The sequence below is a fragment of the Mya arenaria genome, chromosome 1 (assembly GCF_026914265.1).
Source record: "Mya arenaria isolate MELC-2E11 chromosome 1, ASM2691426v1".
NCBI classification, from domain to species: Eukaryota; Metazoa; Mollusca; class Bivalvia; order Myida; family Myidae; genus Mya; species Mya arenaria.
The window spans coordinates 625612-649346 of NC_069122.1; the positions used below are offsets into that span (position 1 = coordinate 625612).

Below are 23735 nucleotides of genomic sequence, written 5' to 3' on the forward strand. Positions count from 1 at the left end.
AATTATAAGTATTTAAGTTATAGTATAATTCAACTTCTGTAGAGTGTTTACAACCTAACGCCCTATTTCATGTTTTACATAAACAAATACAGGACCTACCCTGCCACCAACTACACAGAGCCAGTCCACACTCACTACTCCACAGTTCTCTCGCACAACCACATCTCCAGGACAAGGCGGGAAACTGACAACGTATACACATAAAGGGACAATGCATACAGGAACGGTATCCACTTTCAAACCGCCAAAGTTTGCCTCGTCTACAGCCCACCCAAACACGTCTGGAAACAAAACACCAACACAGTCACCGTCGTTGATATGTGAAACAAAAAAGCGTTGGTCTATGTGGATTGACAGAAGAACACCTGGAATCAATGCGACTGGTGATCACGAATACATGACAACCACGGAGCTCCAACGATTTTGCGCTAGAGGAACAATTAGTGGTGTTGAATGCCAAACCTTTGATGGTACCAATTTCGATAAAACTCCAGACTTTGTGACTTGCACCATGGAAAACGGTCTTATATGTGACGGGGCAGAGAACTTTCCGATAACCTGCATGGACTATAAAATGCGATATGAATGCATAGAAGAAATATGTCAAACGCCAACTGGCCTTCCTACAAGTGCTGCAGGTACACCAACAGCCCATCCATCGAGTGTCACTGGAGGTGTTCCAACTGTAAGACCATCTGGATCCTATACAGGAACCACGACATTGCAACCACCAGGTCTAACGGGTGAGCCAACGGCCAATCCCCAAATAGCAACAGGCGGAGTTCCCACTGAAACCCCTAAGCGTTCTAACACTGAAATCCCAACAATGCACCCAACGGGGGTTTCCGGAGAGCCAACAGCCCTTCCACCGAATTCATCAGGCGGGGTACCCACTCTTACCCCTAAGGAATCTAACACTGGAACTCCAACAATGCACCCTACGGGAGTTTCCGGTGAGCCAACGGACCATCCACCGAATTCATCAGGCGGAGTACCCACTCTTAACCCTAAGGAATCTAACACTGGTACTCCAACAATGCACCCAACGGGAGTTTCCGGTGAGCCAACGGCCCTTTTACCGAATTCATCAGGCGGGGTACCCACTCTTACCCCTAAGGAATCTAACACTGGTACTCCAACAATGCACCCTACGGGAATTTCCGGTGAGCCAACAGCCCTTCCACCGAATTCATCAGGCGGAGTACCCACTCTTACCCCTAAGGAATCTAACACTGGTACTCCAACAATGCACCCTACGGAAATTTCCGGTGAGCCAACGGCCCTTCCACCGAATTCATCAGGCGGGGTACCCACTCTTACCCCTAAGGAATCTAACACTGGAACTCCAACAATGCACCCAATGGGAGTTTCCGGTGAGCCAACGGACCATCCACCGAATTCATCAGGCGGGGTACCCACTCTTACCCCTAAAGAATCTAACACTGGTACTCCAACAATGCACCCAACGGGAGTTTCCGGTGAGCCAACGGCCCTTCCACCGAATTCATCAGGCGGAGTACCCACTCTTACCCCTAAAGAATCTAACACTGGTACTCGAACAATGCACCCTACGGGAATTTCCGGTGAGCCAACGGCCCTTCCACCGAAATCATCAGGCGGGGTACCCACTCTTACCCCTAAAGAATCTAACACTGGAACTTCAACAATGCACCCTACTGGAGTTTCTGGTGAACCAACGGCCCATCTATCAACCGGCCGTACTAGTATACCATCCGTCAATCGCTGTACACAGAGTCATTGGAGCTCATGGATTAACCGAGATAACCCTAACATTGGTGTCGGCGACTACGAAAGTATGACTGACAAAGAGAAGGCTGATTTCTGTATTGGTGGCAATATCAAGAGTATTGAGTGCGTCACAACCGACGGGGTTGCTTCCTACAGCTCCGGAGAAATAATGTCATGTACGCTTCTTAACGGATTTTCTTGCAACAATCAACATAATGCTCCGGTCCCTTGCAGTGACTACAAAATCCGATACTTCTGCCTGTGTGAAGGTATGTTCACATTCGTGTGATTAGTGAAACTTAGAAGTCAAATTATGCGTTATGCAAACTCTTCAATGGTATTTTAAATGTTATTGTAAGAGAACATATTAGTAGTCCGTTATTAATGTTTTGAAATACATATTATAAAAGACATTTTGAATAATCTCTGTTTTAGAAACCTCTTCTACCACAAGTGTTAAACCCACATCTACCATTCCGTTTAACGGTACGCTACCCCCGACCCTGCATCTGACATGCGGCTGGTCTCCGTGGCTAAATGGTGATAGACCAAATTTCGGATCCGCAGATGCAGGCGACCTTGAAACAATAGGGTCTCTTAAAACCAAGTTTGGTCTCTGCAAGAATATCGTTGACATTTCATGCCGGGTTGCTGGTACGGACACACTGGCTGATGCTGCAGGACAGACGGAGGTGCTTTGTGATTCGGTGAATGGACTGCGTTGCTACAACAGGTACTTGCACGAATGACCAACTTGTAAGAGGCAGAGTATATTTAATCAAGCATGAACTTGCAGATAATCTCAATGCATTGCCAGACCTAAGGACGATACTAGCAGCCATTCAAAACAACTTGCACCATTTTCTTGACAGTTCTTAAGCATAACAAGCTTGAGCTTATATTTCATAAACAAAAATAAATTTTAGTTATTTTACAAGATTAAACATTAATCATCGTGATTATCGTGAAGTTTTTTTTTTGTTTTTTGTTGTTTTTTTTTAATTTCAACACCTCTTTATAGTGTTAATATTACATTATTTAAACCGAAAAAACCTCCAGCCAACACAGTAACCAAATACCTACCCTTCAATTATGTCACACTGACAGATGTTTGTACAAATGCGTACCTTGTTGTTATTCTCCTCCTTACAGAGACCAGCAGGGAGGAATGTGCTACGACTACGAGGTCAGTGTGCTCTGCTGGGCTGCTGAATGTTCCCAACAGGTCACTCCAACATTAGTGACGGGAGCCAATAGAACCACTGGTAAGCTACATAAATTCCATTAAGCCAAGTCTTCGACAGAATAACAATTCCTTTTGATAAAAACAATGATGCAAGTGCTGCTAGGGACAATCTCGTTTTAAGATAAAGATGGTAGGTCAATAGATATATACACAAACAACCGAACTGAGAATACAAAACCCTCGATTAAATTGATTTTTCTGTGAACGGTGTGTTATTTTTTTATCATATTAATATTAATACATGATTTGTATTTTAAATTATCTGGCATTCATAATGTGCGTAACTACTAGTATCACAATTTACAGTCGTATGCCCACCTGGCGAGGTCTGGGAATCATGTGCACAGAACTGCAGCGATCTCTGTGAAAGTTACGCCCAGTCGACCGGCCTGTGTAACTCGGAAAATCCGTGCGTACCAATGTGCAGGAACCCAATCGTTAAGCATAAATGCGCCCTCGGTGAACTGCTTAAGGACAAGAATACTTGTGTGGCAAAGCAGATGTGTCCTTGCATCAAACCGGACGGTTCCGTTGCGCAGGTATGTCAAATTTAAATATTACAATGCACATGCAAACATATAAAAACACATTCAGAGGCTTCTAAATATGCTTTTAAATATGAATCAAAAGTACAAAGGAAACATTTTATTAATCAGAGAATATAGATGAATGTTCACTTTTTGCAGGCATACGAGACATGGCCTAGCCCTACCGACAACTGCTCCCTGTGTCAGTGTTCGAACAATGAGATCAACTGCAAAACATATGAAAACTGTTATGCCATACCCCAGGCAACAACAACTACACTTATACCACCCATGTTGAACGGCAGCATCCCTACTATCCGTATGTTGATTTGTCCTCAATTTGATTTATACCACGGACATTTGGTACTACTACTACTACTACTACTACTACTACTTCTACTACTACTACTACTACTGTATCTCTGTTAATATCTGTTTCAAGAGTTTCAGTATTGAATTTGCAGATATTTGGCAATATAGCTACAGTGTAAGTGAAATGTCATAAAACGGGTGCTTTGTTATAAATGCGTCAATATTTCAGGGCCAATTATTACATATCCCGATTGCGGCTGGACTGCTTGGATCAACAGCGACAGACCATCGTATGGAAATGGCGATTTTGAGATTATCTCCAATATCCGCCGTTTACACCATTTCTGTGTTAGTCCTCTTCTTATTGAGTGCAGGGATATTCGTACCCACACCGCCGTGAAAGACGGGTCTCAGAAGGTCTCCTGTGATGTTACAACTGGATTGAAGTGCTTGAACACGGACAATGCGGGAGGATGTAACGACTATGAAATCAGATTCTTTTGTCCATGCGTTTGTAAGTTTCGTCGCTTCGTTTAAAAGATCGCGACAGTCTCAATGAACATTTTCACTATTGAATTGAATTGGAATAATTTTAAGAGCTATGTATGATTTGTGAAAATAACCTGTTGAACTACGCAAATTAAACATTCGTATATTATAATTTGTGTGGGTTAATTTTGTAAACAATTCGAAATCATTGCTAATAAATTACACAACGTTCTTTAATTTCAGCGACAACAGTTTCACCCAACCCAGGTTCGAATAGAACTCCAACACAGCATCCGATAAGCGCCTCAACCGGCTTTCCTAGTGAGAAACCAAATAGAAACTTCAACAAAACAACAACAAAACAACCCATGAGCGTATCTGGTGGAACTCCAACACTGAAACCAACGATGAATAATACTACTACCAACAGTCATTCAACAAAACAACCAGTGCATAGTGGAGTTACACCGACAATGTCACCAACGGCACCAGGCGTTGGTGTATCTACTGCTGGACCAGTCCTTTGCGGTTGGACGACTTGGATGGACGGGCATAAGCCTGATGCTTCCACAGGCGAATCTGAAACGTTTTCAGAACTGAGAACTATATACCAGTTCTGCAAAGACATTGATATCCAGGGCATTGAATGTAGGGTAAAAGATACGCATGCAATGATCAATCAAACAGACAAAGTTAATGTCATGTGTACCATTGCATCTGGTGGTTTAATGTGCTTCGGCTTCGAACAGCCAACAGGCCGGTGCTTGGACTACGAAATCCGTATTTTCTGTGAACCAGCGGGACAGGTTTGTTCTGGTACATCAACTGGCAAACCATCAGCCGGCAGTTCCAGCCTTACACCAACATTGCCACCACCTGAGCACACAAACGGCTCCCCAACAAACAAACCACCTGGAATGTCAGCCAAATTGCCCACCGCTTTCCCACCGGGAATGTCAACTAAATTGCCCACAGCTCACCCACCAAGCAAATGCGTAGAGAAATGGTCGCCTTGGATAAACAGAGACACACAGCCAGACGGAAAGGAGCATGAACACATGAATGCGACAGAAAAGGCGACATTCTGTGTCGACGGCAGGGTGTCTGGAATCGAGTGTATGACCATCGATAACATTGCTAGCTACAGTTCTGGCGAGGTATGAATGCAAATCGTCGGTGAATGTTTATTTTCTTGAATGATAACCTAGCGACAAACTTATGAGAGGAACACTTAAGTAATTGTGATTTAATAAAAAGTGTTAAACAGTTAAATGTTTGAGAAATAAATATATGTATGATTTTACACATTTTCATTAATGCTTTCATATCTACCCTTATTAACATAATTATGGTATAATAAACGTTTTCAACTCGTGTAAAATGCAACGAAATATGAGATTTTCATTTCTAACCATAGATCCTTGAATGCTCCATGGAAAATGGACTTATCTGTGAGGACGCTGTGAACGCACCAATTCCATGCAGTGATTACAAAGTCAGATACCACTGTGAATGTCCAGGTAATTTACTGCATACTATTTTTGGATAAACACATGGTGAATGTTATGAAAGATATATGAATAACTTAGTTCCTATCTTAGATACTACTCTTTGTTTAAATCTAACTGAAATTATGAATGATATGTTATTCACAAACATGCGTGTAATTTAATATGTGTACATGATTGATGAATTGATGTAATACTGTTAAATTTGAAATAATATAAATCTATTTACTGCCATAGTAATGCCCACATGAACAGATGTGTCTTAACGTGTTAAATGCATGTATCATCATTATTATATTCTTATTTGTGTTGTCTTACAGCCCTTATTCCGACTAATCCGCCAACAACGGTCACCGTTCCCTACAGTAAGAACTATTCTCTTTACACTCCTCTTGTGCTTTTTTATATGAACACACGATCTTTCATGCTTGCATTGATATTTCGAACATATTTCAGCATAAGATAATGTGTGTAATAATAAACATATACACGTTTGTAATTATGGTTTATCTGGGTATCAAATTATTCGGTCAGTACATAGATAATCTTTAAGTCCTACCAACTTCACAAACCGTGCAATTACCAAATTATTTCATACATCGATGAAACGCAATTCTAAAACAACCAATCCTAAAAACAAATATTACTTTCCTAATATATAATCTTAGGATACGACTTGTAAGTGAAATTGCGTTTCAAAACGTGTGAAAATCTATCTATTTATTGTTCGTCTTTGTCTTTGTTATCTTAAGCTACATGTTAACAAGAAAATAGCCTCGCAAATGTTAAAAATGGGATCGCCTATCTCTTAAGGATGTTCTTAAGGAACTGGAAGTTATTGTTTCCTATTTTTAAAGAAAGACTTCCGTTTCCTTTCATTCCGATCGCGTTTCGCTGAAAAGTCCAGAAAACTGAGGAGAAATAATTGCGAACGGGAAGTTTGTATTCTGGTTTCTTGTCATAGCGATTTGGGTTTAATGCAATATCAGTAAGAACCACTTGTTTAGAGTCGTGTGCAGTCAAATGATCGGGAACGGAATTCAGTTGGTTTGCATGTCTTAATGGTGTGTGTGTTATGTTATATAAATAATAATAGCTTGTTTCCAGTCGTGTGTAGTCATATGATTGAGTACTGGGTATAATGTTGACTTGTTTTTTGTCCTAAAATAATTAAATTTTGAATAGCATTACAAATGTTTTGGGATAAACATAGCATATTCGGTCTCAATTTTAAAGAGTTGGTTTCATGCAAAACCTATTATTCGAATTCTTGATAATGTTTTCTCATTGAAACAAGCCATTTGTTTTATTTTTGACAAGCAATTATTCGTTTCGATGTCATAAACGAATCGTTTATGCTTAACATTATGCTTTTGTATTGTATAATGTAAAGAGTTTCATATTAAGTTCCCCCAGTCGTTTGTCGTGAGAAAATGGGAATGGAAAACGGGCATATTGTGACCAACATGATCAGTGTCTCCTCATCTCGAGACGGCAACCTTAACCCAGCCTCTGCCCGACTTAACAGCCACGGCGCATGGACACCAAACCATAACGATCAGAAACAGTATATCCAGGTATGCTCTTATTCGTATGGTCTTCCACCAGTTTAATCGATGTCAGTTATTATGTACGGTCAACGCCAGGTTTAAATACGAAGTGTCTGCTCGCATCAACAGCTTAAGCCGTAGGGACGTCTAACCATAAGAAAAGCACTAAGTGGCAAGACCATTTACAAAACAATGTGTTTCACAATGGAACAATTACCATTGTCTTCATCAAATTGCTTGCAATGACACACATAAAAACTAAGGGTACAATTTTTGAAACCCCTACTATAAACAGACTAGCGACATATGGACCTGAGTTAATATATTCCTATACTAGTGGTTACCAGACGTATTTGTTATGTGCAATATAGTCACAAAACGATTATATTTATAGATTCTATGCTTCGGAATAACAACGATACTAGCGATTAGGTCGTGCCATATGATAATATGATTAAATATTATCAATATATGATAATTATATATAATTTTATATATATGTATTGACTACCGATCTAATTACAGGTGAACTTCCTGAAGCCCATGCTGCTGACAGGAATAATCACACAGGGACGCGAGAACAGCGGTTCGTATGTGACATCATACAAAGTTCTCTTCTCTAATGACGGCTTCATTTGGTCACCATACCAGGATTTTGGCCAAGACAAGGTAAATGCAAACTTTTCTTCCAAATTTTAAAATTCTATATCTTTATTTGTTTAGAACTTCCAACAAGCTAACATATCTCCGGATCACAGAATTCAGCAAAATGAATGACGATTTTGAGTAATCGATTCAATACTATCACAAGTTTAAACACACATATAAAATCAAACGCAACAGAATTCTAAAAAAATCTAAAATACACATCTATTATAACAATGTTTTAATTGGATGTGATTGATATGATTAACAAGCAAGCTAAATTATGTTGTTTACGACACTTACGATATGACGTACACTATTTTTGTTTCAAGAATTTTTCCGGCAACAACAACTCCGGATCAATGGCTACCAACTGGTTTGAACATCCGATCAGAGGGCAGTACATTCGAGTTGTGCCGCTCACCTGGAAGGGAGTTATTGCCATGAGGATGGAACTTCTTGGCTGTTACGAAGGTTACCCAAGTAGGCATATTAAGTTTTACTTTAACTACTATATCATTGATGATGGCTGCAAATGCCTATTATGATGCAAATCAGTAAGCATCAATATTTGATGTTACAAACCAAGAAGCTCTGTTTAAAGGGCCTGGTGATTACAAGCGGCTTTGTTTTACTTTGAGGTTTTCTTTCTTTTTAACTAAATAGAAAAATAAAATGGTAACTTTTCAGTCTTTCATTATATTATACTTATTTTTAGGTGTCACGACCGTACCTCAACCAACTTTCACTCAATCAGTTGTTACACCAAATACACCACCGACTGTTTGTGAGTATCATACTTTATTTTTACAACGTAGAAATAAAATGTGAATGAATTCAACAGTCGTAGCAACAAAGAGAAATTCAAACATGTCATTTATACCATGGTGGGTGCATGTTTTACAGCAGATCATACCTATTATGTGCTTAATACACATTCAATTTTGCATTTAATAAACCTTCTAATTTGCATTTAATTTGATCGAGAAGTGTACGTCTAACATTAAATAAAAAACACCATTACTTATCTTTAGTAAAGATAGTTTCGAAAATGATACTTCGGAACCCCGAAACGCATACTGATAATTAAAACAATAGTTTCCTTTAACTGACCATACATACCATTTTAATTAAAACGATAAAATGTTATTTTTTATGATATGTTCAGTGACTCTTTTACTTGTTTCATACTTAAAGCGAACAGCTGTATCTTCTGGGATGTCTGGGTCAATGAAGGTCATCTTACTTTGACCTTGGGCGGAGACTCCGAGCCAATATCCGCACTCCAATCCTTGTCTGAACGGTGCACAACTCCAATCATGATTGATTGCGTCCGGGCCAGCGACGAGCTTCCGTATGACCAGGCTGGCCAGAAGGTCAAGTGCGATCTCTGGAATGGACTACAGTGCTTTAATGCGGACAATTCTCCACTGTGCTACGACTACAAGGCTAGATTAGGTTGCCTGAAGAACACAACAGAATGTTGTGAGTACTAACGCTTTGATTTGATTAATAACATTTTACCTCATGTCAGAAATAGAACAAGAAAACTGTTTTATTCTTTATTAAATTGTCTATATTTTGATATCAATACTAATAATACGATATTATTGATGTTGAAAAATCAATAATTATCGGATTGTAAGTGAGCGATTCAACATTTCACTCCTTATGTTATATTCAGTCTCTGTAAGACAATTCTGGAAAAATGAAAAATATCCAATTTATATTTTCCACTTTTTTCTTTCACACACAAGTGAACTCAGTCAGTACCACTCAACCCGGCACGACGAGCACTGTCAACAAACGGGTTCTCCTGTGCTTCGAAGGTTTGGATATCTCCGCCTGTCCCAAGGATGGCTGTGCAGATGGACTCTACTGTGATGGTCGCCAGTGTGTCACCAAGGACAAGTGCCCATGTTTGGTGGATGGACAGATTCTCATGGTAATGGTTGATATAAGTAGTTCTGACACATTGAATAATTCAAATAGAACAAATAACTGAGAGGATTCATATTGATTTCTGTTTTGAATTGAAATTTCTTCAAGACTGTCATAAATAACACAGGTAGTTTTTCTATGATCGCGAGTGAAATAAAATTTAATCTTTATCTGAAATCAACATTTTACAAGCTTTTTTATACTTGATTTTAATTCCCCTCACTCGAAGTATTTCTGCTGATGACGTAAAATTTTACTGTCTATTTCCGGTTCGAAAATGAAAAAAATCCATTTGTTATGCAGTTTTATATTTACACGCTTTTAAGTGCAAACCTTCTATGAACATTCATCAACAACTTTTATATATGCATCTATGTTTAAAATAATAGTAGTTTATGCACGCAATCACTTTTAAGTTGAATTGGACACGAATGACTAAATAGCTACACTGGTCGCCATTTTTTGAATAACAATTTGAAAATCGAACGAGTTAGCAAAACAATGGCGGATAACAGGGATTACAAGTTAGTTAAATGATACAAAGGTATTCAATAATCTCTCACTGTCAGGGACCAGTCTGATTAGCTTGAAGACGAGTCGTTTTCCAAATAAAGTTATCCTGAAAATCACGCTAAGTTGTTGAAAAAAGTTAAACGATTTTTCAAAAAAAAAATAATTGATAAATGATTCAACATCGAATTTCTGTTTTAGTAGTTGTTTTTTTGTCTGTATTTTGTTTCGAATGAAAGCAAATGTTTATAAAACATTCATCTTCAAAGTTCAAAAACGATTTTTTTTCTCCAAATTTATCTTTTTGATAACTTCTGCAACCTTTTTAAATATCAAATTATTATTTTGGCAATAATGTCTTGTTTAAATGTCTTGTGTTTTGTTTTGATCAAGGGAAATATACGACAATGGATTTTAAATGTAGTTCTTAAAATTAATCCCCCCCTTCTTTTTTGCAGTGAAAATATCAAAATAATAATTTTACTGTTGTTACTACACTGTTTAAACTCATATTATCTTTAAAAAGCACAAAAGAAACATTTTAATTCAATAATGCTTTGATGACAAATGTTCAGGGTTTTATTAAAGCATTTGCAAGTTTCGTCTTCAAGTAGAGGTTACCATTGATCTGTTACAGTCTGGAGGATTCAAGGAGAGGTCCAACTGTGAAACGTGCCAATGTATCGCTGGCGAAGTAAATTGCGAACCAAAAAAATGTTCGCCTTGTCTCCAGGGATTCTCGTTGGTAAGTAAAATGGTGTTGACTCAGTCTCGTTCAGATATATTTCACGCTTAAACAAGCACAGTATCAAAAACATTAAGAAGTTACCCTGGTAAGGACTAATGGGTAAAATACACGGATCAGAGATACATCCAACGTTCAAACACCTCAAGCACACCGAACATCAGAAAAGCTTCTGAAATAAAACGAGTCAGCATCCAATCATCTTGCATGCTTGTGGTTTCATTCACCTGATATTGGATAATGATTGTTTATGGTTTGTTATTTGGTACTTAGAAACAAAACAAATGCGTTATCTATAAAATCAAAGCTGGAGTAACTGGTAACCTCAACAGTTGCTTATGACGATATTTTAATAATTGTGTGGCCCCTTGTCTCTTTTTTAAGTATTTACCAAATATTATAATAACCAATGTTCCATTGATTAATATAATTTGTATTTAATGACAGAGTATTGCCGGCGGGAGATAAATTATTAGTTATGTATAATGCAATTATAAGTTTGATAATGGCAGAATTTACAATATATATATATATATATATATTGCTGTCATTCCGTATTTTCTATACCATAACAATCCGCCATCCAGCAACACATGTAATTGTAGTTCTATGATATTTTTTTTGCAAACAAAAAGAATCCAATTATGATATTATTTCCTCCAAGGTTATTAACAAGACAACATGTGAATGCTCATGTCGGTCTTGCCCTCCGGGCGAGTTCCGGTGCGGAAATGGAGAGTGTATCCCGCAGGAGAGACGATGTGATGGAATCATCGACTGTATTGATGATGAAGTTGGTTGTGGTGAGTGTGATATTTTCTTGGAATGCTTTAAGTATGAATGAGTGAACGTTTATTTTTATATGAAGTAAAATATGAACCCCATTCCATAATAACTTTGCAAGTATTTTTTCACAAAGGCAGTTCTATCAACCGAATGTCACTGTAGCTTTTTATTTAGGTACTTGATTAAACAGCTCAATCCTATACAACTTTTATCAGTTAATTCGACCGTTGCATGTTTCTTTTTGTCCAGTTTATAAATCAGCGGAACACATACATGGTGTTCCTTTCATGAATTTGGACCTCTATACAACAGTCGTTCATGGACCATAATAATCATAGTGCATGCCGGTTTCCGTATATTTGGTTTCTCGATGTATTATACGATGTGGTTATTATAATGAGCGTTCTTTTAACGTATTCACTGTATAGAAAACGATCTCTTTCAGTGTCCACTCCGATGTTTACACCACCCGTATACGCGACTGCTACACCAACCCTCCCACCCAAATCAATAGGCACTGGCCAACCTACTGCTATACCACCAGGTGGATCGACAGGAAACCCACTCCTTGGTATGGACTTTTTTAAAATACATATTCAGAGAAAAATAATTACGTTTTGTATGCTTAATTTTGCTTTTAACTTTAGCTTAGCTTCGTTTTGTAAAGGTAACATCCTCGGTATGCAAGGACCATACCCTCGCTTGCATAATCCTGTGGTGTATGTGGAAAATTGTTCCGTTACTAGTTTTTGCATGAACAAATTTGAATATTGCATGATTTATCAAATGATACGTTCATAAGTACAATGTTATTTGATAACTGTTAATTTAGAATAAACACTTTAGGAGTAATTTTTTGCACTTATTAAATTCATTGACTCGCGTCTGCTAGTGCATACCAGGTTATTAGACCTAGCAGTATTGAGATGAACTTTACCTCTCCCACAGTTTAGCGGCTCAGCTGTAGAAATTCATGGTTCTCTTGGCAATATATGCTGCCTATTTATTGAATAGACAATTATTTTTGTAAACACATGCATCAATATATCTTATTTCTTAGTCAACGGCACATCACCCACAGCCACGTTTGCCCCAGTTCAGTGCAATAGTCAATGGACATCTTGGATCAACACGGATACTCCGGACACAGGCGATGGAGATAGGGAGGTACTGTTTTTTGGTTGTAAAACGTAAATCCTTGTGACCTGAGTGAATGTTACACTTTGCCTCAATAGGCCTTAACTTATATCTGAGATCGGACATGGAATGTTTTGAAGAGTTGTCGTTTAAATGAAGGTCACACACTTTTTGGATACATTTCAGTCCTGGACAGCTGCACAGAAAGCTGCTTTTTGTCCAAACGGAAAGGTTTCCCGTATCGAGTGCATGACGTCTGACGGTATTGCATCCTACAGCTCCGGTGAAATCATGCAGTGTACTGTTGAAGGTGGAGCTGTTTGCCTAACCGCTGACAATGCACCTATGCCATGCAGTGACTTTAAGATCAGATACTTCTGCGATTGCAATGGTACGGAGGTTTTAATACAAAAAAATCAATATTAACAACATCAAATTATTAATAATTTCCTTTTAGTAATTCTTAAATGGCGCCTTGGTTCATTACTCTCAAAACAATAAGATAAATAGGTAACTTATATATCATTCATAAACTTGACATTTTGTAGCGATCCCGACGTTGAATCCGCCTAAAGTATCTGGAGGCGTACCGACAGTAACTCAAACTAGCGGAAGGACACGATTTACAAACATTGGTATGACTTTCGTTAACTGTATGCATTATTGTTTTGTTCAGATTATGGTTTTGTTACAGACAACATTAAAAGATACGATATATATTAATTAATAAAACGACAATAACTGAAAATAACTATAGCCAGATATTCAGAATAATATTCAATGGATATGTTTATCTATGCTCAAGCGTATGCATATTATTTAATTAATGATTTACATCTTCAGGTTCGACCAAATCCATGCAAGAACAAATATCTACTGCAGGCCCTGGTCAGTGTACTAGGGGTTGGTCATCTTGGATTAACACAGATACCCCTGATAGTGGTGATGGAGACAGAGAGGTTAAACGTTTATTAACTTTGTAGAGTCATAATATTGGCCCATATTCACGTTCTGAACCTGGGAGTCAAAGGTTTAGATATGAGGAATTGCGAATCCTCTAAACCACAAAAGTTCTTTACAGCTTAGTTAAGCTTGTTATTTTTAATGCGTATTGCATTTTTAACAAAAAATGAACACGTTGCAGAAAATATTACAATCAAATTAAAAAAGTACTTTTGAGTCTTCAGTCTTAGGTGCTCTGAATTGTTTCCCTCCGTCTGCAGATAAAGTTGGGATCTCTAATCATTGAAGTACTTGGGGTTTACCTTTTCGTTTTTTATTGTAATTTGTTTTATTGATAAGTTTCCTCAAGTTAATGCATACTTTGATAAGATTTACCTTGTGCGTTTTATCTTTATTAAGAATTGTTGGGATAAGAGTGAGGTTTGTGCACATAAACTGGTTTAAACCCCCAGTAAATTTACATTTTACTGACAGTTCCAAGGCGGTACCTAGCAATTCTTGATAAACATACCAATTATATATAAGTATTTATGCACTGTGTTGTTTGTATAGTTTTGTGCTGTTCTATGTTTCTTGTTTGTGAATTTGTGTTCTATGTCTTTGGCGTTTGCCCATTGCCACTAAACCGTGTTTATGTTTAAACATTTTGCTACTGAGCATGTTTCTGTAGCTTTTTGCAAATATATTAAACAAACTCTTAGAATATACGTGAAGATCTGTTCTGGCCAAGTCCAAAGTAGTAAGAGTAACAACTTACGGGTTTGACATACAATGTAATTTTATTCTGAATGGTTATGTTTAGACACGACATTACTGTATAATTCTGGGGTGTTATCAATACGCAACTTTAGTCAAACTTATTGTCTTACACTATTGGCTCCATTCATTGAATTCATCCGTTATTTATAGCACGCGATCCAAATGGCTACATCGCTCACATATTAAAGTAAGACCAATATTAAAAGTTACCAATTCATCAACGCAATTCCGTTGGTATTTGTTTCTTGTAGTTTAAACAAGATCTCAATATTTCTTTGCAGTCCTGGACAGCAGCCGGGAAAGCTGCCTTCTGTCCATATGGCAAGATATCCCGTATCGAATGCAGGACGATCGACGACATCGCATCTTACAGCTCCGGAGAAATCATGCAGTGTACCATTGAGGAAGGAGCTGTCTGTTTAAACAATGACAACTTCCCCATACCGTGCAGTGACTACAAGATCAAATATTTCTGCGAATGTGCAGGTATGAGAAACAAATGTATAAATATTTTAATTCTATGATAGTATGTGTTGATGTGTTGTGTCAGTCATGATGTATTCGTATTTGACACTTGGTCGCTTAAAATACATTGGTACGTCTAAAACCCTTGATTCCGAATTTCGATCTAATCACTTTATCATCAATTATAGTATCTCCGACGTTGCACCCAACTGGCGCATCTGGGGGTATACCGACAGTTACTCCACCTGGCGTAATATCACAGACTCCCAACCTTGGTAGGACCTTTTATATACTTTTTGTCTAGTGAATACATTGAGAAGGTTTGGATTAAATATCAAATTGCAATATGAAATAAAAGATCGAAGCACACTTACAATAGTTATATAGTATTCGATCACAGTATATTTAGCATATTAAGTCCCATGGATATATATCAAGGATTGCTGTTCATCTGTTTAAATGCGGCTTTACCTGCATTTTCATAATGTCGTACCACATTAATGCACGTGTTACAGTTTCTGGTTCGACCACCTCATTGCCCGGACAAGTGACCACTGGTGCCCCAGTCCAGTGTTCTAGCAACTGGTCATCGTGGATCGACACAGACACTCCCGATAGTGGCGATGGAGACAGAGAAGTATGTATATGACTTTCGTTGACCTGGCTTGTTGTTAATCGTTAAATACTCTTTTTCTTTTGTCATCGTTTAAAGTTTAACTGACAGCAACATATAAATTGCCATAGGATAATTATCCTTCTTATTTTACCATTCAGTCCTGGACAGCTGCCCAGAAAGCTGCATTCTGCCCATATGGCAAGATATCCCGTATCGAGTGCAGGACGATAGACGACATCGCATCTTACAGCTCCGGAGAAATCATGCAGTGTACCATTGAGGAAGGAGCTGTCTGTTTAAACAATGACAACTTCCCTGTACCGTGCAGTGACTACAAGATCAAATACTTCTGCGAATGTGCTGGTATAATAACCAACCGTATAAAGATCATTATTCTAAGATAGTTGTGTGATGTGTTGTTTTAGTCATGATGTATTCGTATTTGACACTTGGTCGATAATAAACATTGGTACGTCTAGAACCCTTCATTTGAATTTTGATCTAATCACTTTATCATCAATTATAGTGTCTCCGACGTTGCACCCAACTGGCACATCTGGGGGTATACCGACAGTTACTCCACCTGGCGTAAAAACACAGACTCCCAACCTTGGTAGGACCTTTGTTAACTTTATGTCTTGTGAATACATTGAGAAGGTTTGGATTAAATAACAAATGGAAAAATAAAATAAAAGATAGAAGCACACTTACAATAGCTAGACAATATTCGATTAAAATATATCTTACATGTTAAGTCCAATGGTTATATATCAAAGCTGGCTGTTCATCTGTTTAAAAGCGGCTTGATCTGCTTTTCCATTATGTCGTACCACATTAATGCACGTGTTACAGTTCCTGGTTCGACTACCTCATTGCAAGGACAAGTGACCACTGGAGCTTCAGTCCAGTGTTCTAGCAACTGGTCATCGTGGATAAACACGGACACACCCGATAGTGGCGATGGAGACAGAGAAGTATTTATATGACTTTTATTGTACTGACTAGTAAGTTGATAAATCAAACTTTCCATTGTCATCATCTAAACTTGCACCGATAGTAACTGGCTGAGGATTACTATCCATGTTCTTTTGTCCTTCAGTCCTGGACGGCCGCCCAGACGGCTGCATTCTGCCCATATGGCAAGATATCCCGTATCGAGTGCAGGACGATCGACGACATAGCATCATACAGTTCGGGAGAAATAATGCAGTGTACCATTGAGGGAGGAGCTGTCTGTTTAAACAATAACAACTTCCCTGTACCGTGCAGTGACTACAAAATCAGATACTACTGTGAATGCACTGGTGAGCCATTTCTGATGTTTGAGTCCATCTGTTTTAGTTTAGCTTAGTTTAGTTTAAATAAGTTATTGTGAAGTAACCATACACTAAATTATTTATTTATTATATCATTAACAGATATGTCCACTCAAAGGGTAGCCCATTACCCTTATAATAGTAAATTACAATTCAATCTGTTTTTTTAATTTAGACTCTGGTGCAAGTACTTCAACCAGTCACGGACAAGTGACCACTGGTGCGCCTGTCCAGTGTACTAGCACTTGGTCATCGTGGATTAACACGGATACCCCTTACAGTAACGACGGAGACAGGGAGGTTAGTATTTAGTCAAAATCAACAATATATTGGAGAGCAATTGTGTTTATAAACTCTTAATCACCAATTACCCTACGCTGTGATCTGTTTGACGAGCAGAGATAATCCCTGCTTAACGTACACAAATTGCTGAATTTTATGTAAAAGTGTGTCTGTACGTGATATGCGCGGTGGCAGTGATCACTGTACGAGAAAGGATAGTTACTGCTGTGTTGAGTTTGATATTGATTTCGCGCTAGTAACCTCCTTTTGGTTGTATAATACCATGAGTGCTCAAATAAGTTCTTTTCACTCAGACTTGGTCGGCCGCCCAAAAAGCTGCTTTCTGTCCGCATGGCAATATTACCCGTATCGAGTGCAGGACAACGGACGATATCGTATCTTACAGTTCAGGGGAAATCATGCAGTGTAGCATTGAGGGCGGAGCTGTCTGTTTGAATGATGATAACTTCCCTGTACCGTGCAGTGACTACAAGATCAAATACTTCTGTGAATGTACAGGTGGGTGATATATGTCACTATATTTGCCAGTTGAACTGACATAGTTCCAGCTTTTATTGTTTGAAGTACATAAAAATCTTCTTTGTTTTTTTTAGCCGAACCAACATTACCACCACCTATAGGACAATCGCCAAGGACAACCACAATGGGAAGTAAGTGTACAAAGATCCATGAATGCGAACTGGTCAAGCAATACAGATGGTATAATTTTCTATTTAGCATTAGTTTTGTTTATAAGATGTGTTGCCTATTTTATTTTCATAGTTTTAGAGAATCATTAAATTTACGTGTAAGATTTATAAGACACCAATTTCAAGACAATACGCATTGAGAATTTAATTTAAAGAGTAAAGTTAATTTCATTATTTTCAAATTTGTTGAATTACATTAAAAGTTCAATTAAGCTGTCTGTCGATTTTTTTAATTGATTTTCATCCGAACATCCTTTCAATATAAGTTGGTTCATCAGTTGAGAGATATTTTAGCCTACAGTTTCTACTGCTCAGTCGATAAAATCACCAAATTTACTTCTAATGACAAAGCCTAGTAGCTTTTATTCAACCAAGTTTCAATGGACCAATACCAATCTAAAGCTGAAAAAGGGACACAGCATACACAAGACAACAATCTGTTAAATGTATTAACTATTTTAGTGCCGCCAACTATCCGAACCACGCACACTCACGGCGGGCCATCAATCGTTCCTTGCCTTACGCGGTGGTCAAGGTGGATTAACCGGGACCAGCCAGACAGTGGAAGAGGTGATATTGAGAAGATGAACGCTCATGAACTAAATGTGTTCTGTCCCGAAGGACGTATCAAGGGTATCGAATGTTTTACAGTCAACGGAACCGCGTCTTACAAAAGTGAGGAAATGTTGTCATGCTCCATCAACAACGGATTTGAATGTTTAAATGACAACAACTTTCCAATTCCATGCAGTGACTACAAGATTCGATACTACTGTGACTGCGAAGGTATATATTTAAAGGCAATCTACAAGTGTAACGATTCACTGTCATGTACTGGTATATAATTATACGTACAGTGCATGTTGTTATCCTAACTTAACAAGCGTCTACCATTATATGTTTAAGTGCACAATGTCATAATAATTGTTCGATTTGGTATGCCTAGCACTTTGTTATCGTTTCATTCATGATGGATTATAATAAGTATTTTAACTAACAATTTATAATTCACTCCAGTGTCTCCGTTCATTTCAACCCCACACGGGCCAGTAATGCAAAACCGAAACACGCCAGTTCCAGGTATGGTGCCTGCAATTGCAGTCATATTATAATTTGATGTGTGTAGAGTTTTTTTTTCTTTAAATCGTGAAACATAAGTATCGTCTATGTGTCAGTCTAAATTTATTTTAAAATGTTTATGTTACTAAGTTTGTGTATGCGGTAAGTGTTTCTAGTCAATATGGCCTGCGCATATGTCATTAAGATAATGATTAGTTATAAGAGAATGACATAAGCATAATGGTATTTATGCAATTTTAAAACAAACTGCTATTTTATGTACTATGTTAGACCAAATTGTTTCAGTCTATTATGTAACCTACACATTGCTCGTATTATCAAGCAATTAAGCCCCCGTGCATACCGGAGAAGTGTCTTCCGATGGTGAAGCCAGTTTTGAAAGAAGGGGAGGAGCTTCAGACAGTGATAGACGCGAACGGGTGCTGCTTCAAGCACATAGTCGTGTGTAAGCCGAACCTATGTGCCCCGCCAATACTCAACTGCCCCGCTCCAATGTCACTTGAACCAGCCGTTGGAGAGTCTGATTGCTGTCTTACGTACAGATGCAGTGAGTAGCGCTCATTTATAACCAGTAATTATATTAAAATTGTTATTGTGAGTTTAAAAACATCGTTTATTAATTGGTCAGAGAGTGAGGTTTCATCGTATGTGTTAGGCGTGTGTCGTACCAAAAGTACATGCTCATATATAATTGACACTAAATATCATTATTGATAAACAATATTTGTCATTCCTCGTTTTCACGATTTTCTTTCCAGTGTGCCCTACCATTTGTCCAACAACGACGAAACCTGTTTGCAAACCGGTACATTCTTCCACTTAAATTACCTTCATCTATAATTGTGTAAACATAAATTCAACAAATGACCTAAAACATAAACATAACGACTAATTTGGATTCAAGAAATTGGTAACGGTATGCGAAAACTGGGCATTACTCTTAGCACAGACATTCAAAATAGTTTCATTTATTTTCATAGCCGCATTTTGGAAGAAATTGAAGATTTGTTGAGTTTGCAAGAAAGGAGGAGTAACATCCTCAATTATCGGCTTTTATAATCTTAATGGTCAAGAAACCATTATCGTCGTATTGATAAAAGTTGCATGAACTGTACTGACCTTCTGGTTTATATTTTTATAAAAGGACCAAGACGCTGTTGAGATACAAACAAGATGTAACTGCACGTTGTTTGCATGTATGACGAAAATTCTCGTGTTTCCGCCACCGGGCCAGAACACGTGTCAATATAAACTAGCGGATAACACGACACAAACATATCAGGTACATGTGTTAACAGAAGTTAACAGAACGTACGAAGCGCCAATGTGGTAACATCATATTTTCTATTTGTACCTTTTTTTTACCTCAGTTGTAAGTTAGAACCATATTTGTCAGGCGAAATTGTCTATATCATCAAGCTGCTTTGTAGATTAAATTAATACTTCACTGTAGTTGTCTAGCAGATGGGCTTAAATAACATAGTACAATCCATCCGATTTCTATATTTCAGACTGGACAGTCTTGGTCTGACGGCGTCTGTACCCACTGTGCATGCCTCGATAAAGGGGGCGTGGCCGACACTGTGTGTCAGAAGGAAACATGTCCTTCTTGTCCACAGGTAAAACTTCTTTAAAGCAATGTTTGCTAACGATAAAAAAACTGTACAGTATACGATATCTGCCGAAATAAATGCCAAGTTGTTCGATGAAGATCTTTTGTTTTCGTCAATTCTTGATAAAAAAAACATGTGACCGTGACACAGAGAGTTAATTTTAGTTTTCAGAACAGTTTTCAGAACAGTTTAAAAAATGGGGGGTTTTCTGCGGCTATTCAACAACCGGTATATTTGTGCATGCATTTTCTAAATTATACTTGTATATGTTTCGTTCTTACCCTTATATAACGGATATTTGCTCTTGCCAATTTTAAGCTTATGATTAATATTTCTGGTGTTTGACATTCGGTTTGTCCCAGGTAACCTCATTTTAGCATTTGACTATAGCAGTAACGTAATGGTGTCGAAAATCGGTAACCGCATATTTTTCTGAAGCTGTATAACACATTATAATCAAGCAGTATATATGATAACTATATTAAAGATTAAGCATTGACACAGATTAATAGCTTTTTGAAGTTCCGGTCAATATATATAGGCCCTTTTATATGTTCTAGGGTTATAAAACTATTGCCCGACTGGACCAATGTTGCGGAGATTGCCAGCCAAATGGATGCATTAACAACGGAACTATTTACAAGGTTATCATATCCTTTCAGAATTTGAATATTAAAGAGAACATATTTAAGGCAATTTGATTTCTGTGATATCATAAATATTCGTATGACATTAATTTTCGTGGATTGGCTTATCCACGAATCCAATATTCCAACGAAAACCTAACCTCTTATTCAGAAATCATACTGTATAAAAGGGTATACATGAATTCACATGCATGTTCATGGTCGCGGTTAACAATTTGTATGTACCTTTATAATTGTTAATATAATTATTTACATAATTATATAATATAATGTATAACCCCAACGATAATACATTAAAATAATAATAATGATTTTATTATTATTATTATTATTATTATTATTATTATTATTATTATTTCTATTATTATTATTATTATTATTATTATTATTATTATTATTATTATTATTTTATTATTTTTTATATTTTTTATGGCATTTATGATTTTAAAACCACTATTTATTTATCTTACATGAAACGACTTGGTAAACATTATGTTCCCTTTCAAAACAGGACGGTGCTACAATGGAGACGTCAAAGAAATGCTACGACAAACTGTGCATCTTCGACGCGGAACTCGACATGTTCCTCGTGTCAGAGACCCACGTGCAATGTCCTGCCTACGAACAGCTGGCCGATTGCAAGGCGGTGAGTAGGCAATTTCCCTTCAAATGATGAAACAAGTTGCTTGCAATTATTTGATGGCCTTTAAAATGAAGTCCATAGTTTCCGGAATGGTTTCAATTGAAATACACGGGTTGACAAAACAATAAATGTGTAAGACTTCGGCCTCTGCAAACAATCACGCTCATAAAATCGTGTAAGATTATTTTATTTACATCGCTACATCAACTGGTCACAAAGCCACGTACTATTTTGGTTAAACCAGGTCAACCAGTGAGCATGTGATATTCCATGGTAGTTTTGTTTCTGTAGTTTTTCATATAAATATTAAATAATCGCTAAATTGTAGTTGTAATGTCAATGTTATAGGCAGCTGTCAATTGTTTTGATACTATATAAAAACAACAAGAAAACATTAACCTTAATTTTATGATTGATTACAGAACGAGGAAACCTACGACGCCACAGGCTGTTGCATGAAATGTCTACCTGAACGTAAGTATATGACATTGTTATACTGGTAAAGCCAAATATACCAACAACAATGTCCGACAGCATTCTTCTACATTAAAAATCTACTGAACTACAAAAACCTTTCATATTACAACAAATACATCGATAATTGTAATTTCAGGTAACGTCACAAGCCATTCATGTCAGACATGCGCTCCACGGCTCGTTGTTGGAAACCCCAACGATACGATTGGCTACTTCACGATTATGGACAACATGGAAGTTTGCAAAAACGTTGAACCTATTCCCGACTTGCTCGAATGTTCAGGGTTCTGCAATTCGCGCTCTTCCTATAGTCACGTGATGCAGGGATTCACCGATAGTTGCAATTGTTGTCAGGCAACCGGAAGTGAAACAAGGAACGTGCAGCTTACGTGCAAGAATGGGAGAAAAATCACCAAGTCATACTCTGTGCCTAAATCGTGTGGCTGCAGTGCATGTTCTGGCGCGAAATAAGCTCGGGCAAAAGACACTAACTTGCACTTTACTTGACAATGTGTTAACACTGAACGGACTTCCAAAATGGACTTGATCGACTTTACAAGTGTATATTTTATTTATAAATTTCCATATCATAATGAAATAGCTTTTAGCGTAAGTAAACGTTTGTTATACATCTTGAGAGTAATTTCTTGTTGTAGTTATATTTAATTTACAAAGTAGGTACACATTTGTGTTGACCTGACCATTTTGTTGTGATTTGGAAATAAAGCATATCTTTGAAACATCGACTAGTTTTCTATCACAAACACCTTGTTAATACAACGAAAAAATGGTAGGAAAAGGCAAGCTAATACAACAACCGACAAGAGACATACTTTAATAAGCATCTTAGATTGATCGTAATCTAATATTTTTATATATAATTCGGTATGTATTCATTGAACATTTCATCTGATAGTCCAATCAAAACAACTAGATTTCACTTTCTTCTTAAATCAGAAATGTTAAATGAATACGGCCTCTGGTCACACGCAATAAAAATTACATATGTACTGCATACA

General features: G+C 37.5%; 1 protein-coding gene across 1 annotated transcript in view; it reads left to right on the top strand.

Annotated features, from left to right (window-relative positions):
• The window catches only part of LOC128234827 (uncharacterized), a 90377-nt gene extending 66927 nt beyond the window's left edge, over positions 1 to 23450 (top strand). Inside the window, exons 32-71 of the mRNA XM_052949361.1 lie at positions 93 to 2034; positions 2204 to 2482; positions 2902 to 3014; positions 3287 to 3534; positions 3682 to 3841; positions 4064 to 4348; positions 4567 to 5480; positions 5741 to 5843; positions 7239 to 7408; positions 7907 to 8050; positions 8359 to 8509; positions 8745 to 8813; positions 9224 to 9511; positions 9784 to 9971; positions 11115 to 11222; positions 11887 to 12025; positions 12454 to 12552; positions 13069 to 13175; positions 13332 to 13536; positions 13989 to 14104; positions 15149 to 15353; positions 15521 to 15607; positions 15848 to 15969; positions 16107 to 16311; positions 16475 to 16561; positions 16801 to 16922; positions 17048 to 17252; positions 17440 to 17564; positions 17861 to 18065; positions 18161 to 18217; positions 18719 to 19042; positions 19274 to 19336; positions 19659 to 19883; positions 20095 to 20141; positions 20481 to 20618; positions 20848 to 20955; positions 21510 to 21593; positions 22108 to 22242; positions 22662 to 22713; positions 22853 to 23450. Of these exons, the coding sequence (XP_052805321.1) occupies positions 93 to 2034; positions 2204 to 2482; positions 2902 to 3014; positions 3287 to 3534; positions 3682 to 3841; positions 4064 to 4348; positions 4567 to 5480; positions 5741 to 5843; positions 7239 to 7408; positions 7907 to 8050; positions 8359 to 8509; positions 8745 to 8813; positions 9224 to 9511; positions 9784 to 9971; positions 11115 to 11222; positions 11887 to 12025; positions 12454 to 12552; positions 13069 to 13175; positions 13332 to 13536; positions 13989 to 14104; positions 15149 to 15353; positions 15521 to 15607; positions 15848 to 15969; positions 16107 to 16311; positions 16475 to 16561; positions 16801 to 16922; positions 17048 to 17252; positions 17440 to 17564; positions 17861 to 18065; positions 18161 to 18217; positions 18719 to 19042; positions 19274 to 19336; positions 19659 to 19883; positions 20095 to 20141; positions 20481 to 20618; positions 20848 to 20955; positions 21510 to 21593; positions 22108 to 22242; positions 22662 to 22713; positions 22853 to 23187 (8759 nt within the window). The 3' untranslated portion in view covers positions 23188 to 23450. The remainder of the gene's footprint in view (positions 1 to 92; positions 2035 to 2203; positions 2483 to 2901; positions 3015 to 3286; positions 3535 to 3681; positions 3842 to 4063; positions 4349 to 4566; positions 5481 to 5740; positions 5844 to 7238; positions 7409 to 7906; positions 8051 to 8358; positions 8510 to 8744; positions 8814 to 9223; positions 9512 to 9783; positions 9972 to 11114; positions 11223 to 11886; positions 12026 to 12453; positions 12553 to 13068; positions 13176 to 13331; positions 13537 to 13988; positions 14105 to 15148; positions 15354 to 15520; positions 15608 to 15847; positions 15970 to 16106; positions 16312 to 16474; positions 16562 to 16800; positions 16923 to 17047; positions 17253 to 17439; positions 17565 to 17860; positions 18066 to 18160; positions 18218 to 18718; positions 19043 to 19273; positions 19337 to 19658; positions 19884 to 20094; positions 20142 to 20480; positions 20619 to 20847; positions 20956 to 21509; positions 21594 to 22107; positions 22243 to 22661; positions 22714 to 22852) is intronic.
• Positions 23451 to 23735: the final 285 nt, after the last annotated feature.